The following is a 16963-nucleotide window of genomic DNA, read 5'->3' on the forward strand; positions in this document are numbered from 1 at the left end:
AGTAGAGACAAGATGGTTACTTGCTTTAAAATGAATCTCTTATGTTCAGAAATCTTTGCTAAAGTATCCTTGTGGAATACAGTTATACAGTACGCTATACGCTATACAGTTATCTATATAGTTATCGTTCTTGGTGTAAATGGGCCTTTACATGGAGTCTTAAGCTTGTGATGGGAGGATGCCTTAGATTCATTTCTCAAAATTGTGTAAACCTTTAATTAGCAAAAAAATTAGGCTATAGATTGAACCTTTAATTAAGACTAAGCCTGGCATAAGTTAGTCAAAACGGGTTAAATCACATAAAGCAGGGGCTTTCAAACTGGGGACTGTTAGGGGGTCTATGGAAAAGTATAAAGAAAAATAGTGTAAAAAATGTAGGCTAATACATAAATATATATATAGCCAATATATATATTTTTTTTTAAATAAGATTTAAATAAATTAATCATATTTGTGGGTCCATGGCATCTAAAAGATTGAAAAGCCCTGGCATATAGCACCTTGAACACCTAAGAAATGTTGTAAGTGTTGTAACGTCCTCGCTCGCCCACCACATTCTCCCCACGCATCACATACAGTACTCCTTAACCTACCCAAAGGGGGCGCCCTCCTCTCTAAAACCAGTTTGTTTCCTGTTCAAATATAGGCTATGCATATTTAAAACAAAGAAAATTCCTGGTAAAATTAGACCATGCTTTGTAGCAAACTCAGACACATAGACGTAATTAACAGCGGTCTTCACATCGGCATCTGTGAGACCCGCGAGACCCGCTCTGCGGGTTGTAATCTGTCGTGTCGCGCGCTATTTTTAGAACCCACAGCCGTGGTCACGTGACCGTCGAGAGCACGTCATTAATGTTGTTGTTGGTGGAGAAGCTGCAAATATGGAGGAAAGAGAGTTGAGACAGGAAAAAAATTACTTTTCATGAACAGGGGAGGAAAATAGCTTTGCAAAAGTGATAAAGTGGAAGACAGACGCTGAAATAAGACGGGCTGTGACGGCGCCCGGAACGACAACAAGTATCAGGTAAAGTAGAAAGAAACATAGGCTACATTATCTGATAGTGATGGTTTATGTTCTGTCTTTTCCCTCCTGGATTTGACACCCACCGAAAGGCAACGGTCTTGCCCGCAGGGAAACGCATGATTATGTTGACAGCGGATGTATTCTTTATTGCATTTAGACAGCTTTAGACCTTTTGCACATTGGCGAATTCGTACACTGGACAGCCTTAAACAAACATCAAGAGTTTGTCTGATTTAGTCCGAGTTCCTTCAAACTATCGCCATTTCTTTGCCCGTGGGAATCGCCTGACGGGATGAGTTAGATATTTTCATGACCATCAGTCTCCCAGTATAATATCTGAGCGTTTCAATACAGTCAGTTGAAGGTTGATCGGGTTGAACTCCAGTATAGCGCAGAAGATGATGTTCTCCTGAGCTGGAGGAGAAGCGATTATATCATATTCATCATGATCTTCTTTTATTGCGCAACGATGTATGAAAAAAATACAAATAGAATCGGTATTTACAGCCATACCGCAAGGTTATGATGCCATTTTACAGTGCTCGGAATAAATTATCTATGTCTGTAGTATTTTATTTAGCTATTAATGTATTCTGTGTGTTTTGGTTTCAACATAAGTTCTAGAATCTAGATAATGGTTATAAGCAAAATATGCTGAAATTATTTTCAGACAAAACGTCAACTGAAGTAGGCCTATTTTTATCAGAGAGAACATTCTGTACTATGGTAGAAGAGGTACCGTAATTTAATTCTAACGTTATCTATCTATCTATCTATCTATCTATCTATCTATCTATCTATCTATACCTGTCTGTCTATACCTGTCTGTCTGTCTGTCTGTCTGTCTGTCTGTAATACCTTAATATTTGGCCTACAGTGACATCTCCAATAGTTAGAATTTGGTTATGTGACATTAAGTGTATTTCTCAGAGGTCAAGTCAAGGCTGTCCGCTGTTCACCGTTTTCGAGTGGGTTGACCGAGGACTCAAAGTAATCAAATTATTTCTCAGTTGTTTTTTTTTTTTTTCTCCTGGTTAACTCATCAAATTAAGTCACTACATCAACTGTCCCAGGAAATAGGCTTGTGTATCACTCATGCACCAAGATAAACATTTTTCTCTTGGCTACTGCAGGATGTGGCTCATTTGTTTTGATTTGTGTGAATGGAAGATGATGCCATTATAGCATTATTATTATGTTATGACTTCAAAATGGGTGTAACAATGAACACATCATTGTAGGTTAGTATTGCTAAGTCAGGTTCAATTATGTAACATTAATTAGGCTAGGTGAACTGCAACAAAAATAGTTTTGGTTGCACATTTAGAAGATTATTGACTTAATGTTTTTTTAAAAAAAATTTTTTTATTGAGTTTTCTTTTTTAAAGTCAAGAAACACAAAAATACAAAGCAAAAAGCAACTATACAAATCTAGAACCCATCCCACCCCTGGTAGACTTCAAGAAAATAAAAAGAAATGTAGACCAAAAAAATAAATAAATTGACACATTATCAAAAGCAGCATGCCATAAATTCACAGTCTTTACATTGGATCCATGCATACGAGAAGTTGAGAGTTCCATCGATATAATGTCCAACAAAGACACTGTCCATGTTCGTCTGTCCATTGTGTGAGGAGGATTCCAGCGGTTAAGTAACCTTTTTTTTTTTTGTCGCTGTGAGAGCGGCTAACAGTAAATATCTTTGTTGAATGGAAAAGGTAAGGTCCCTAAAATCATTAAAAAAAAAAAAAAAAAAAAAATGGCATGGGGTCAAACAAATATCAGTGTCCAACAGATATGATAAGTCCTGTGAGAGCTGGGTCTAAAAAGGTGAGAGAGAGGGACAGTCCCAAAAGAAGTGCAAGTATGTGCCTAGAGATCCTTGAGAACAAAGATTACTCTTGGGAGAGGAGGATAGATTCATGTAGAAACGTTTCAGAGGAGTCAAGTAAACCCATGTAGTAATTTCCAGTGTATCATTTGATGATTGGGGTTCTTTGAAGACAGCTTAAACATCCTCCATACCTGATCCGAAATAAAACATGCACACCTTCATTAAGATCCTTGGCCCAAACAGTTGTAATAGATAAGGGTTTGTGTGAATGCTCAAGAAGATACAGCTGATAGTGGATATTATTATGACCGTGCTCAAGGATACAAGCACAATCTGCCTTAGTCACGTTTACTAGTGCCATTAGTTATTTCCAGGAAATGATGCCGTCTTCACTGCTTATGGATCTGGTAAGGGCCACCATCTGTTTTTGAAGAGAGAAAAAAAGTGTCCTTAAAAATGTGATTTTAGAAGTGGCGAAGCTATAGGTCCAGGGATTGATACACTGATGTGTCCATGTAGATTTTGAAAATTCTGAACTGGTTATACTCAGGAGTGATTTTCATGCAAATCAGATGAATTTCATATTTATCCATGAATCTTGGTCTGTGCTCATGTGTTTTGGATGTAAACCTAAGTTGCGGATATTAAGAAAACAAAGTGGGGGGGGGGGGGGTTTAGCAACTCATGCTAAAAATGAGTTGTGCCCCCTGATAACATTGCTGTTTTCACACACTGTTTGCACTGTTTTAGATTTATGCAGATCACAAACTGACCCAAATTCACTCACAGAATATCTGCTGAATATTTCTTCCAAACCTGTGATTCGGTTATGAGTGCTTTATGTGGGCTTGAATAGCACAGGGTTGATCGTTCAAGCCAAATAATTGGATGAATAAGGTGCAATTTACAAACTAGAAGCATAATTTAGGTGTCAGTACAGCAGTAGTCTATGAGCAGAGAAGAAATAGAGAACAAGACAGTGGTTTCTGAAGTAAAGGATGTCCTTGTATTCTCATATACATCACCTTTGACTTGATTATACAATACAGATTCAAGATAATGTCCATAGGATTAGATTAGGATTACTTTTCTGTTTATTTGGCCAATATATTTGCACTATAGGTGACCACAGATGCATTAAAAGGTTATTAAAAAATGCATAACGGTTATATTTTAGTAGTTTTATTCAATTGCATTTGGTCTTATCTTACAGTATGCCTAGTTTTGTCTATTTTTGACTGTTTGCTCGTGGTTTGTTTTGATTGGCTAAATCTGACAGGCTATTGGACTTTGATCCGCTCTTTCAGAGAAGCTGAGTTTCACATTGCTTGTAGTAAATGTAAAGTTATTGCACTTCAGAGGTGGACAGATACTTAGTACTTTCTGTTTTCAAAGTAGGTCAATAAAAGGTGCCTAAAACATTTAGTTTAATTTTTGCACTGGACATCTGTAGTTTTTCCAATTGTGTCTGTGCGTAAAACTTGTTCCACTTCTTTGGTTGCCTCGTGCCTCACCTACATGTCCACGTTCACACCCTCATCTTTACGACGTGGTTTGTCAGAATGGAATGCAGAATTCTGGTCTGTTTTGCGTTCTAAATGAAGGGCACGATGAGTCCTAGTAATTAATAGATCTGAACCTCTGCACCACCCACAGCCACACCAGGCTCCTTTAGCCGCTTAACAATATGAGCATAACCCCTCTGGGCCAGAAGGTGAGTGTGGAATGTAGGAGTGTGAAAATCCGAAAATATTTTGATGCGTTGAAAACAGATGTTGCCGTGGTTACGCTACACGGATGTCCTGTACCCTCTTTCATGATCCTGTCCGCTCAGAGGTGTCCAACAACTCCCTTTCAGGATTTCAGCAGACTGTTGAGTTTATAAGCATTTATGTTTGAGGTACATTTTTGGGGGCTTCAGTGTTGGGAAATCCACTTTCTCTTCCATAATTTGTGCAGATGATTGGTGATTTTGTTTAAAAATCGCTCTGGACATTACAAGCTCAAAAGCAGTTGATTAAAGTGGCATATAATCAAGGTGTCACAAATTTGCCACAAATGACTGTACGTGATTTATGAGCTTCCAGAACTTCTGGTTGAGGCTGTGTGTGACCTCCTAATTGAACTCCTTTCCACAAATTGAACATAGAAATTAAAACAGTATAAATAACAAAAATAAATAAGTTTTTTCTTAGTCTTAAGTGCAAGTGCAACCATAATCAAAGTACTCTCTCAGTATACAAGTGCAAACAGATACCAAAACAGAGACCAGAGCCACACTACACAATCCAGAGATAGGTTTGATATTGGAAGGCAAGCTATTGTATGTTGCTGATTTGCACCCATCGGGGAGCTCGTGTTTTGCTTTCACTTTCAAATTCCCGATCACACGTACTCGGTGTAGTGGGAGAGGCAGTGCTGAGCGCACATTCTGCAAGATAAGGCATTCATCAGACGCTAGGCTCTGTTGCGCAACGAATCATCCACCATCGTCACGCGATCAGTGAACTGTGATTCGTGCTGCACTGTGTGCGACTGCATCTCCTGCTGGATGAGCAGAGCAGATGTTTACAGTACTTTACAATGTTTTTTATTTGTATAAAAAGAGCAAAACGACAGTGGAGTAATGTAATGTGAATGTAGCGGTGGCATATTCTATGCTAATTTCACCCTCAGGCTCCGTCATGGCAATATCGCGAGACAGCTTTTCTCTCGACGAGAACATTTTCACAATTTCAACATCATTTTAGTCTCGCGAGATCACGTGCACTCACTGCACACCCCTAGTATTTATCATTGAATCATTCATTCAAGAGATTTGTTTAGAAACGTTGATTCATCCAGTAATGAAACAAGTAAAGTATCGATGAGTGAGTCATTGAATCATTTTAAATAGACTGCAGAAATTAACATTTTGTCAGAACATCTTGTAAATCATATTATTTAGGCTAGTTTAGTTGTCTGTTCAGAATCTTAATTTATCCAGAATGTAGCAGTGGAGATGAATCTAAATTTAGAGGATGATTGAATACAAAGCACCACATTATAATCAAGTAGTCAGTCGTTTATTTTAATTAGTTAGTTTCTTTCATTGTGGTTAGCGTTTTAAGATGGTTGAATTATTAAGGTGATGTCAGACAATTAGTCTTTTTATTCATCATTCTGAATTGGTCACTCCCCCCACACACACACACACTCTTCAGCCTCCCTCTGAACTTCTGTGTATGCAGTCAAACCTTTTGTGTGTTTGTCTGGGAGCGTTCTTGTCGGTTTCTCTGACGTCTGATTTCTTAGTAATGCTCTGGATTGTGTGGTGTTGCTCAACAGAGCTCTGTGTGAATCTGAATATCATTCTTTGTCAAAATGTAGTGAACTATTGGGTGAGTGAATAGCAGTCTTTTTGCGAACTGTGTCAGACAGCTTATTTTAGACATTACTGTTTTAATTTGGTCTATATTTCAGCAGAATATTGAAAGGAATGGACCAAATTTCCCAATAGACTTCTGACAGTTTTCTGGGTTTATATTTTTAATGGGTCTCTTATTCGGGGTGATTTGTAGTGAGTAGGCTATCCCACTGACTCCTTAACTGCACAATTTTGAGGGACATAAAGCCAGGGTTTTTTTTTTTTCTACCTCCACTAGATGCATTGGTTCATTGGTTTTTTATTTTGTACTTTTTTTTTTTGCTCTGGGCATTACAGGTTCAAAAAGAGCTGAGTAAAGTGCCATGTAATCAGTGAGTAATCTAGTGACTACATCAAAGGTTTGTTTCAGGAGAATGATGGTAACCGAACAGCTTACAATAGCCATTGACTTCTATAGCATGGAAAAAAAATACTATGGAAGTCAATGGCTACTGTCAACTGTCTGGTGGTTACCATCATTCTTCAAAATATCTTCTTCCATGTTCAGCCCGTGGTCTGGGGACAGTAGAAACGTTTAGAGAAAAATAAAATGTATTTCTCTATTTTTTCTGATTATGTAATTAATTAATAGTTCTTTATTTTAATATTATTTATTATATATTGAAAAGGACAGCATTATTATTTGTATTTATTTATTTCTATTATGTTAAAATTGACTAAATTTGGCATTTTATCACTGTTTCATTCTCTAACGAATGGTCGAAATCATAAGATTTATCACTTTTTTATTACAATTTTATAGACAGTCATCAGTTGTATGATTCTCTTGAGTTTTATATGTTAATTGATCATTTATCAGTACTCAGTACATGGTAGACAGAAAAAGATACATTGTTGATGTTGACTTCATAGTTAATATTTTCCAGAAAGTGCACTATTTTACAATAGTGATCGTATTGTGGCATCCAAATGACTGAAACGACTAGATCAGTGCTTGAAGTGTGTCATGCAGCCGTTGCTAAAGAGATAGGGAGATTCATTTGTCTTTGTGGATGTGAGCCACGCAGGATCCTGGAACACAGCGGGCAGAGACTCGAGGTCTGACGGAGGACACCACCACTCTTGGGTGGCTGCCATACCTGACATGCTCCATGCTGCATGCTAATGACCAATTTCAGCTTTTCGTTTGACCGCTCTGAAGCAGCAAGGACTCTGTAACCTTACCTAACTGCATACACCTGCTACTAAAAGTGTAAATATTATAGACATTATATGTTGTAGAATGTTATTAACGTGTTCATTGCATGACGACACATGACTGATTGTCCGTATTTGTTTAAATTAGTGTTAACTCTGGTGTTCATCTTTGAATTTGAAGGGCCTTTAAAATCAAGTCAAACAAGCCTCTTGATCTCATCTCTGTAGAATGACACAAGGGATTTTGTCTCCGCCGTCTGCAAGGTGAGCACTTCCTGGGTCACCAGGCAGCGTTCATCTGATTTCTTGTGGAACAGCTCACCCGTCACCCTGCAGTCGAACAGGCCGTTTATTCCCGCCGGCCCGTCGCGTCTGTATGTTCGTCCCAGGGGAAGGTGAAGCGGCAGGGAGTGCGGCAGCACGCTAAATCTGTTGTACTATTTTAATCCTCACGTCACTTGGATAATGCATCCGAAGTGCTCCAGCCAGCATTCAGAGGTGGTTAAAGGTTTTAAATACTACAATTATTTTTGTGACTGCTTTCTGCCACAACTCCTTACCGTTTTTGTGTCACTTAAGGCACCCACACACTACAAGATAATCTGTCCAATTTTGGGCCCAATTCTCCCCTTCTGACAGTCCTTGTTACAGGTCTGCCAGGTTACTGCACTACATTTCCCATCACTCTCCTCTGTTCCCACCTGGACGTCATTTCTGATCACACACACCTGCACCTCATCATCACTACCACTACAAAAGCACTCACTTCACCACAGTTCACTGTCTGGTCTCATTGTTGGATAAAGGACTACTTACCTTGCCTTACGACGATCGGCCTGACTTCTCAGCAATCTATCTCAAATCCAGCGTCATTCTCCAGCGTCTTGTTTCCATTCTTCTCCATGTGATTCTCCTAGTATCTCTGTGTCTCTAACTCTCCAGTGATTCTGCATATCCTCCTTCCACGCCTTCATCGATCCATCACCATCCCTGTAAGAAGACACATTCCTTTAACTGCCAGCACACCACTCTCCAATCCAGCATTGCACTTCCCACTCACCCGCTTCCCGTTCACCAGCCCTGTTGTTGTCAATAAACTTCCTGTTTGCATTCATCTCTGTCGCTCAAGTCTCATTCCTAGGCAAAGTCCTGATTATCTTGAAGGTTCTACAGATTATTTTATCAGATTTTCCTGTGGTGTGAAGTGTATTAAGAAGAGTGATTGAATCTGCTCGGAAGAACATTGGGTCACACTGATCTTAAATTATAAATATCCAACATGTTGAATATTTACTCTCAGAAATCCTGTTGTGTGGGGGGACCCTGAGGACAAACGCGCACACACTTTGTAGATTGTCATGTGGAACAAAATGATACCAAATCAGAACGCGAGCTGATGGAAGCATAACATGACTTCATCCAAGAGGTTCATAAATGCTTCTCATGTTTGGAAAGATGTTTGACGTGGGTTTGTTTTTTCAAATGCACGTTATAAGTGACTCAAACTCACAGTGCTTTCAGATGGAGCAGCGTTTACAGAGCCGTACATCAATGACAAGCTGTGCGTAAAAAATAATTGCAGCCGTTGCGATTTCAAAATCGCGATAAGCTAAATCGGCTTAAGTGCGATTACATGGAAATTGCGATTAATCGTGCAGCCCTACTGCTAATCCACTGTAGGCCTACTATTACCTAAGATTGTCTTTGTTAATGCAGATTGTCTATTGTTCTTGCTACTTTGAGTAACGATAAAAGGCTGGAGCAAGATTTGTTTTATAAACTGTAGTGTTACATCAGTCATTCACGTTAGTGCTCGGCTAACATATGCACCACTATAAATTAGACATTTACACATCAGTTTGTTGATAGACATGCACTTGTTAATGCTAATGGTGAGGAATTACAGTTGCAACATCTCATAATGTACATAAAACCGAGTAGCGCATCACTGAGAAACATCTTGCTCAAATCATCCTTGCGATGGATTTGGGTTGAATAACTAGCCTAGTTCTTCCAATGTTTCATCATTGGACTCGCACTTTGATTGATATGGTAGAATTGACTTCATCGTTACCGTCTTTACAGTGTGTACAATTGCTGAGGACTAAGGAAGCCTCGCTGGACAATCACACAACCATGCCTAGTATGTGTACACCCTTCACCCAGTTTATTGTTCATTGACTACTGGTATGCCATTCATGGGTTTATCTCCCCCAAAAGTGTAAACATCGAGCCCCCGGGCCCCATCAAAACATGAGTGGTCTGCTCAGATCCGTCAATCTCTTTCCTTCCTATGTGTTAGTTGGGGGCATGGCTACTATAGCAGACGGAGGCAGAGGGTGTTTAGCCGATTAGATGAAGACTGACGCATTACATGGGAAAAGACATTCAGCTTTGATTACAGTAGTGCAAGCAAAAATTCGCTGCATTTCGACCTTTAAAGATTAAACAGGTCATGAACAATTCAAAGAGAACAGGGCATTGCTATGCTACAATGGACGCTTCAATATAACATAATCATGTACCCTTTCAGAAAGACAAATGTTTCTTATATATGGTTTATATGATTTAATTTATTTACTTTATTGTGTCCAATGTAGGCACCTCAAACAGCTGTGGCGCTTCATGTCAAAAATGCGCCCGGTGCAGATACTTTAGATTGGTTTTATTATAAGCGACACACTTGCGTTCGCTCTAGACCGAGTATTAGCTGCTCAGTTGCTAACTCATGAAACAACACAGCTAAGTATTCCTAATATGTTGGACCTTTTATTGAAAGTAGCCTACTTTAACCTGTTGAGTCATGGCTTCACAAGCACCTGTAAGATCTGTGAGGTTTGAGTTAAGGGAGGCGCAATGCGCGAAAGATGCGTTTGCAGAACATGCTTTATTTTTGTAGTTCCGCTAAGTGCCTCTAGTGTTGCAGAAAATTGCATGCCTTTAATAAATAGTTCAATAAGAAAAATAATTAAATTACCATAGCTAATCTAGAAAAACAGACTCTAGGTAGGAGCATTTTGCTAAATATATGCACTATATTATATATTTCAGAATTGCAAGCATTGATTCAAAAATCGAATTGCGAAATTTGTGTCAACCCAGCCCCATGAGATACTGTGTTTCGGCCTAAAAAAGCAAGAACAACACTTCAAAAATGACAAGATGACTCCCCAAAATGAGTCAACAAACACAATATGAGTGTAATAATTGTAGTGCAGGTTAGTGTGTAAAATGAACTGGAGCTGTGTTTTCAGTAGTTTGATTTTAGAAAATTTTGCACTTTTGTTCTTGATGCTTAATATGAAGGGTTTTTATGCTTATATTGGTTAAATAAGGTTAGCCTTTATGAAGTGTGCCTTGATGCTTTACCGATTAGTCTTGGGTTAGCTTCACCATTTTGTGACACTGATTGTAAAATTAGTGGACCTTAATGGTCTGGAAACCTTCATTCAGAGAAATGTGGGAAGCTTTAACATCAAGCACGGACACTAATCAACACATCTCCACCCCCACGCTATTCACACCCTTGTTGAGTGACTGATGCCTTCTCATATTCTCAGCCTCAAAGAAAGAGAGCTAAGCACCTCAGCAAGGATGATTCTCTTAAGCGAGCCAGTGTTAAAACTCTCATCAAATGTCCCATCCTTTTAAAGAGTATTAAATGCTGATCAGCACTCTGGCACGAAGCCTGACCACTTGTACGAGAGAGAGAGAGAGAGAGAGAGAGAGAGAGAGACATAGAGAGACATACATAGAGGAGTGACAAAGATTTGGACAGGAGGAGCTTTCAGCTCTTCCATTAAATCCCTGACAGAGCTTTAGAGACCAGCTTCAGCCTCTTTAGTCAATACAGGGCTTTCCAGGAACTGTACCAGCATGTTAGTGCCCCACAAGGCCCTGGGACATGTCAGAGCTGGCTGTGGCCAAAGAAAAGAACAAGCCTTTCAGAATGACAGAAGAAACAATCCATATTGGTCCATAGATTTATTAGCAGACCATGGAAGAAAATACTCAGACTTTCTGTAATGAAACTTGATTTCTATGGTTTCATGAGGTAATGTAAGTGGTGCTTATGCTACAAACAATTTAATGAAAGCGCCAATGGGACTGGAAAGATCTGCATGTCTGTCATGGTGCAAAATCGGCCAAGACTTGCCTTTTTTTTTGGTGGTAAATAATGCAAGTACTAGGGATGTCCCTTTTTTAGCAGATTTTTTAACTGATCAGTCTCAGCCCGATCCTTTATTTTACGTCAGCCGTCATGCAGGTGTCGTGCAGTAGGTGGGTTTGCCAACCGCCATTGAAAGGAAAGCAGAAGCTCAAATGTGGGGTGCCCGAGAACCATTGAGGTCTGTTCAAGCACATCACATGCACGTTCAAGCTTCCATGTTTAACATATTTGATGTGCACCTTTATAACAAATCACTCGAAAGTAATTTATTTACTATTTACTTTTATCTGCCGTCAGACGATATGAGACGTCATTGTCATAATGCGTTGCTATGGGTTGCGTCTTGCTTTGGACTTGACTGACAGACTGACATTCTGACGCCACAAGCTTCATGCGTTCTATAGATCAGGGGTTTTCAAACTTTTTGTGTGTGTGGACCACTATTTGTAATCAAGAATTTTCGCGGACCACCTCATAATACACATAATAAAATATGTCTACACAGAGTCCTACCTGAATTAATCTGCACCTCTAAATAGGCTTACTAGCTCTAAAACTATCATTGGTCATCACATCAGTACAACAGGCTTGTTAAAAGAAAGTTTACTGCACAGTGCACTGTGCACACAACGGCTGCCACATATTTAATTTATTTATTTACTCAAGCGCCCGAGGGCATAATCAGGTTCATTTGAACAACAGGCTTATTTCCATAGCAATGGAGTATGAAATCTATACAGTAATAAGAACACTGGAATATAGTCAACATTTCAATACTTTTGGCCATTTTAGGGGATTATTAATCTTCAGTTTTACAAGTCCTCAAAAAGTGAGTTTGTCCACTTAAAGCTGTAGTCTACGATGTTGAAAATCGGTCGAGAAAGCCTGAGACAGTTGTGAAGTTTTAAAAAACTCATCCCGCCCCTCCACACACACCCCCCTCCCTTCTGTGCTACCTGATCCCTCCCACCGGGAAACGACCTAAACAACGTCACTCAGTCAAGCTGTGATCACCGGTAGTAAACATTGGCGCATCTTGTTCAAATTCCGATCGGCTCGAACAGAAACTGAATATATACTGAAATATATTCAAGCACTTCAAGAAATATAATCACTTTGACCCGTGATAGGCGATGCTAAACGGCTAACATTCCAATGCCGACCGGCAGCATAAGCATGTTGTCAGACTGATAAAAAGCTATTATGTAACACCTCACACCATAAAAGTAAAAAATAAATGCTTACCTGCTCAACAAAAAGTCAGCCGTGTCAGCGTCGTTTTTTTTGGTTTGTTTTTTCTCCATTGCTGAGCTGATGCTACTTTGCTAGCTACCATAGACTGTCAGCTGCTTGCCCGCGAAATTTCATGACGCAGGAGGGGGGCGGGGTGGGGTGCGGTGGGGTGGAGACGCGAGCGTCAAGAGGAGCGGGGGATTGGATGAGAGCAGTTGACCAATGTAAGCTGTCCGGCCGGACAGCTTACATTGGTCAACTTCTCTGCAGCTGTACACCCAATAGAGTGAATGGATTTTTTTCATTCTTTTTTCTCTTCATATTGTTAGGACTGTACTGTAGAACCATAACCAGCATCTAAACGAGGTTATTAATAATGAACAATCTTTGAAATCGTAGACCATAGCTTTAACAGCACATCCGCAAAACATTTCAGAAACGCGAGATCAAGAAACTAACTGGAAATTAAAATAATAACAGGCCTTATTATTCATTCCATTTATAAACATTTCGTTTCATATAAACTGCCTATGCCTAACTGTGCGTTCACACCGGACGCGAGCGCGTCAAATTCAAAAAGGGATCATATGTCAAATTCGCGCCTGCCGCGTCTAGTGATACGCTTGACCACTTTGTATCAATTCCCGCGTCAAAACAAAAGTTTGAAGCGAAATTTCGTCCGGTGTGAACGCACCATTAAAGGCTATGCATGTGATGTGATAATGAGATAATATTTGCCTCTGCCCTTTTCTCTTCAGAGAACCTGTTGCTATCCACCGATGTTGTGGTTCTAACGGCACGAACTTGAATGTCACGGCCGAACACCACTAGGCTATTTTAGTAATCACACAATAACTTGACAATTTAATTAAAATGTTATACCAATATAGGCCTTTTTTTTATGGGAATTTCCTGGTAAAATGAAGGTAAAAAAAATATTACTTTATATTTTATTTTGCCTTTCCACGGACCACCTGCAGTACCCTCACGGACCACTAGTGGTCCGCGGACCACAGTTTGGGAATGGCTGCTATAGATCACACACAGATCTATATACACTTTTTTTCTTTTTGTTGCAATTATTCTGCTTATAGGCCTATAAATATAATTACTCTAGTAATTGTTATATTGGAAGTGCATGATAGATGATTTTACATTTCAGCCCCTGAGACATTGGATTGATTTTAAAACTTTAATGTACTTGAAGTGTGCTCAAACCAATAGGAAAATACAGGTATCGGATAGGGACTCGGTGTAAGCGGTTATTTTTAAGTTCATTAGACACAATTTAAATTGATATTTAATATATCATTTATTTTTTCATTTAATTCATTCATTTAATATTGTTGATGCATCCCTAGATTTTAGTAGAAAAAAACATTGATTTAAATACATAAATATAAGAAAGTATTTGTAGATTGAAGCTATTTGGTTAACTTAACCAATATACACCTCCATGCAAAACTGCAACCATTCTTGATTGTGTTCTATTCTCTATACATAATTCATTGTTTATATGTTTTTAAAAAGCAGTGCTTTGCTAATATTTATTTGCATTGTGTCCATTCCAACTGTTTATTACTTGATTCTCAGTCGTTGATGACTTGATTTTTTCTCTTATTTTCATTGGTGAGCATCAAAACGATTGCAGGTTGTTAAACTTGAGAAACACACAGATCTAAAGAACAGTCCTGTAGACCTTCATTATGTTGAGCCACATTCTTAAATGCTCATAAATTGGGGAGTTGCAGTTTGTGATTAACGGTTTGAGATTAGCAGTCGAAACATTACACTCAAGAAATCCAGCTACCATAAAGTCCTGGCCCAAGTTCAAATTACTTTATAAGTGCGTCAAAGCAAAACAACAAGACTATTTCCGACATTTATCAGTTACTCATTACGGTTTATTGGCTCTGAGCTGAAAACACACATGTGTTCGTACATATATTGATTCATTTAGGTATGCAAGTAGGGACCTGGAACTCTGTTGTTCAGTCAATAATTCAAGAAAACTGATTGATTGATTGATTGATTGATTGATTGATTGAACTATTCCATACCAAAGGAAGTGTGCTATGGTCACACTGGGTCATTAGACAAATCGCACTGTCGGAGGACAGCCAGACTTTACTTGCATGATTCAACCAGCAGGTGAGGCTACCATCCCAGTGCATGCAAGGCAACTCGAAGCGTGTCATCTTTTCAATGCAGTGCTGCAGTTTTACCAATAATTTAATGCAATTAGTCTGTGCATATTGTTCAAAAGTATCTGGCATATTTGTCCAAAAAGGCACCTGGTGTGCACAGAAAAGTTTTTGACCTATTTTCAGGGGATTTTTATATTAATATTTCATGTTGGTGTGTTGATTTGCATAAGAATGTGTGTTTCAGAAACTCGAATGCTTTGTGATGGATAACATTATCTACTTGAATACTGAACAGACCTGAGGCTCAGGAAGTGTGGGCCAGTGTTTTAATAATCACTAAAACTAGACGGTCGAGAACCTCTCTATTCTTTGCTTGGGGCAAGGCTCATGGTAGAATGAAAGGCAGCGTGGGTAATGTGCTATCCTGCTGCGTATCCAGTCGCTGCTAGGCAGCGTGGGTATTGTAGTGCGTCTCCACTGACTTAGAGGCAGGGTGAGTCATCCATTAACATCCTCTGGTTCTGTTTTGTAAGCAGCAAACATACAACTCTGTTACGAGCACAACATTCTGACACAGGCGTTAATGACTCTTACAAACCCTGTTAATATGCAGCTGGGGGACTTTATTCACTCTTTGAAAAACAAATGAGCTGTTTTGCTTTATATTATTATTTATTAATGTTTTTGCTTTTCAGACAGGTCACAGCCACAATCTACTGTAATTTTGAGGAGGGTATTTTGCATTCTATTTTTTGGCTTGAAGGATGTCAGTGGTCTCGGTTTCATTAACGTCAGTGTGTTTGTATCTGTTGCAGTGAGGGTGTTCAGCTGGCACCAGCGGCCATCACAGCCCTCCCCGTGAGGGTTACGGTCATGGCTGACACCGAAGACCCCCTTTAGAACTCGCCGTCTTGTGGCATCTTGCCTCTGAACCAGAGGTTGCACACAGGTTTATCCAAAAAGCATCTTTGCCTGCTACTTGGAGAACTTTAGAGGCAGAGAAGATCAGTGGCGTCATCCATGAATTCACCAAACACACCTGGTAAGGGTTTTTACTTATGCATTCATGTTGCACTCTGAAACATTGATGTTTGCTAATAGAAGATTTTATCTCAGTTGATAATTCTTCCAAGTATCAGATGTTTTAAACATCCATGCTTTTAAGATCCAATTTTTAGTGTGAATAATTGATATTATACATATAAAATATTAGTCTAAAATATTATTTGAAAGATAGGCCTATTTGGTTTCTATTAAGTTACATTATTATGTTTAATTTTTCTACTCATACTACTATTGTTTATTTTGCGGTCCCCTGGGGATCCCCAGACCCCAGTTTGAAAACCCCTTGACTACAAGACTTTTGCCTAGATATTTGCCCCCCGTTTGCAGTCTGGAAGAGTCGATACTAGTTGCTGAAAGTCAGAGCCAGTCTGCGCATTTTCAGTAGTTGGAGTTCTTCATTTCATAGAAAAATGCATAGTGTACGATAGGCACAGACTCTGTTTTTTTTTTTTTTTTTTCTTCAGACTTTGATTCCATCCAAATATCAAACATGTCTGATATTTTGTTGTGATTTTAAAACACATATTGTATTCATTTGTCGTGTGTCTCCTAGCAGCGAGGCACAAGTTTCTGTGTGAGTTTGTTGTGTTTGGAACAACTTGAAAGTCTTGTAGTGTGTGATTCTCAATCATTTATTGTATTTTTGTCTGTAATGTATTACAAAGTTGGTAAGTGTATGATGTCTGGTGTTTTAAAATATGTTTAGATTTGAAAAGTAATGTATTGCATTCCAGCCTTAAATTCCATTCCGCAAAAATTCTCCAGATTTATCCCTTCAGAATCAGCTCAGAAGTCTTCAGATTCCATCTGGGCCTCCAAAGAAGAGCTGCAGTACATGAACGTTTGCTTTGTCTGATATTGGTGACACTGCTCACCATGGTTGGACTTGCACTCGTTTGCTTTTTGTTCAGCAACCTCAG

The 16963-nt window shown here is 39.1% G+C and overlaps 1 protein-coding gene across 3 annotated transcripts in view; it reads left to right on the forward strand.

Moving 5' to 3' along the window:
• Window positions 1-846: 846 nt before the first annotated feature.
• Window positions 847-16963, forward strand: part of hdac5 (histone deacetylase 5) — a 73769-nt gene continuing 57652 nt past the window's right edge. For 2 of the 3 annotated variants that reach the window (XM_079868331.1, XM_079868330.1), the window contains exons 1-2: window positions 858-1027; window positions 15794-16020. In XM_079868331.1, coding sequence (XP_079724457.1) covers window positions 15999-16020 — 22 coding nt within the window. In that variant the 5' untranslated portion in view covers window positions 858-1027; window positions 15794-15998. Of the gene's footprint in view, window positions 1028-15793; window positions 16021-16963 lie in introns of all 3 variants that reach the window. The other variant, XM_079868329.1, reaches the window with a different exon arrangement.

Source organism: Squalius cephalus (genome assembly GCF_949319135.1).
Source record: "Squalius cephalus genome assembly, chromosome: 1".
Taxonomy (NCBI): domain Eukaryota; kingdom Metazoa; phylum Chordata; class Actinopteri; order Cypriniformes; family Leuciscidae; genus Squalius; species Squalius cephalus.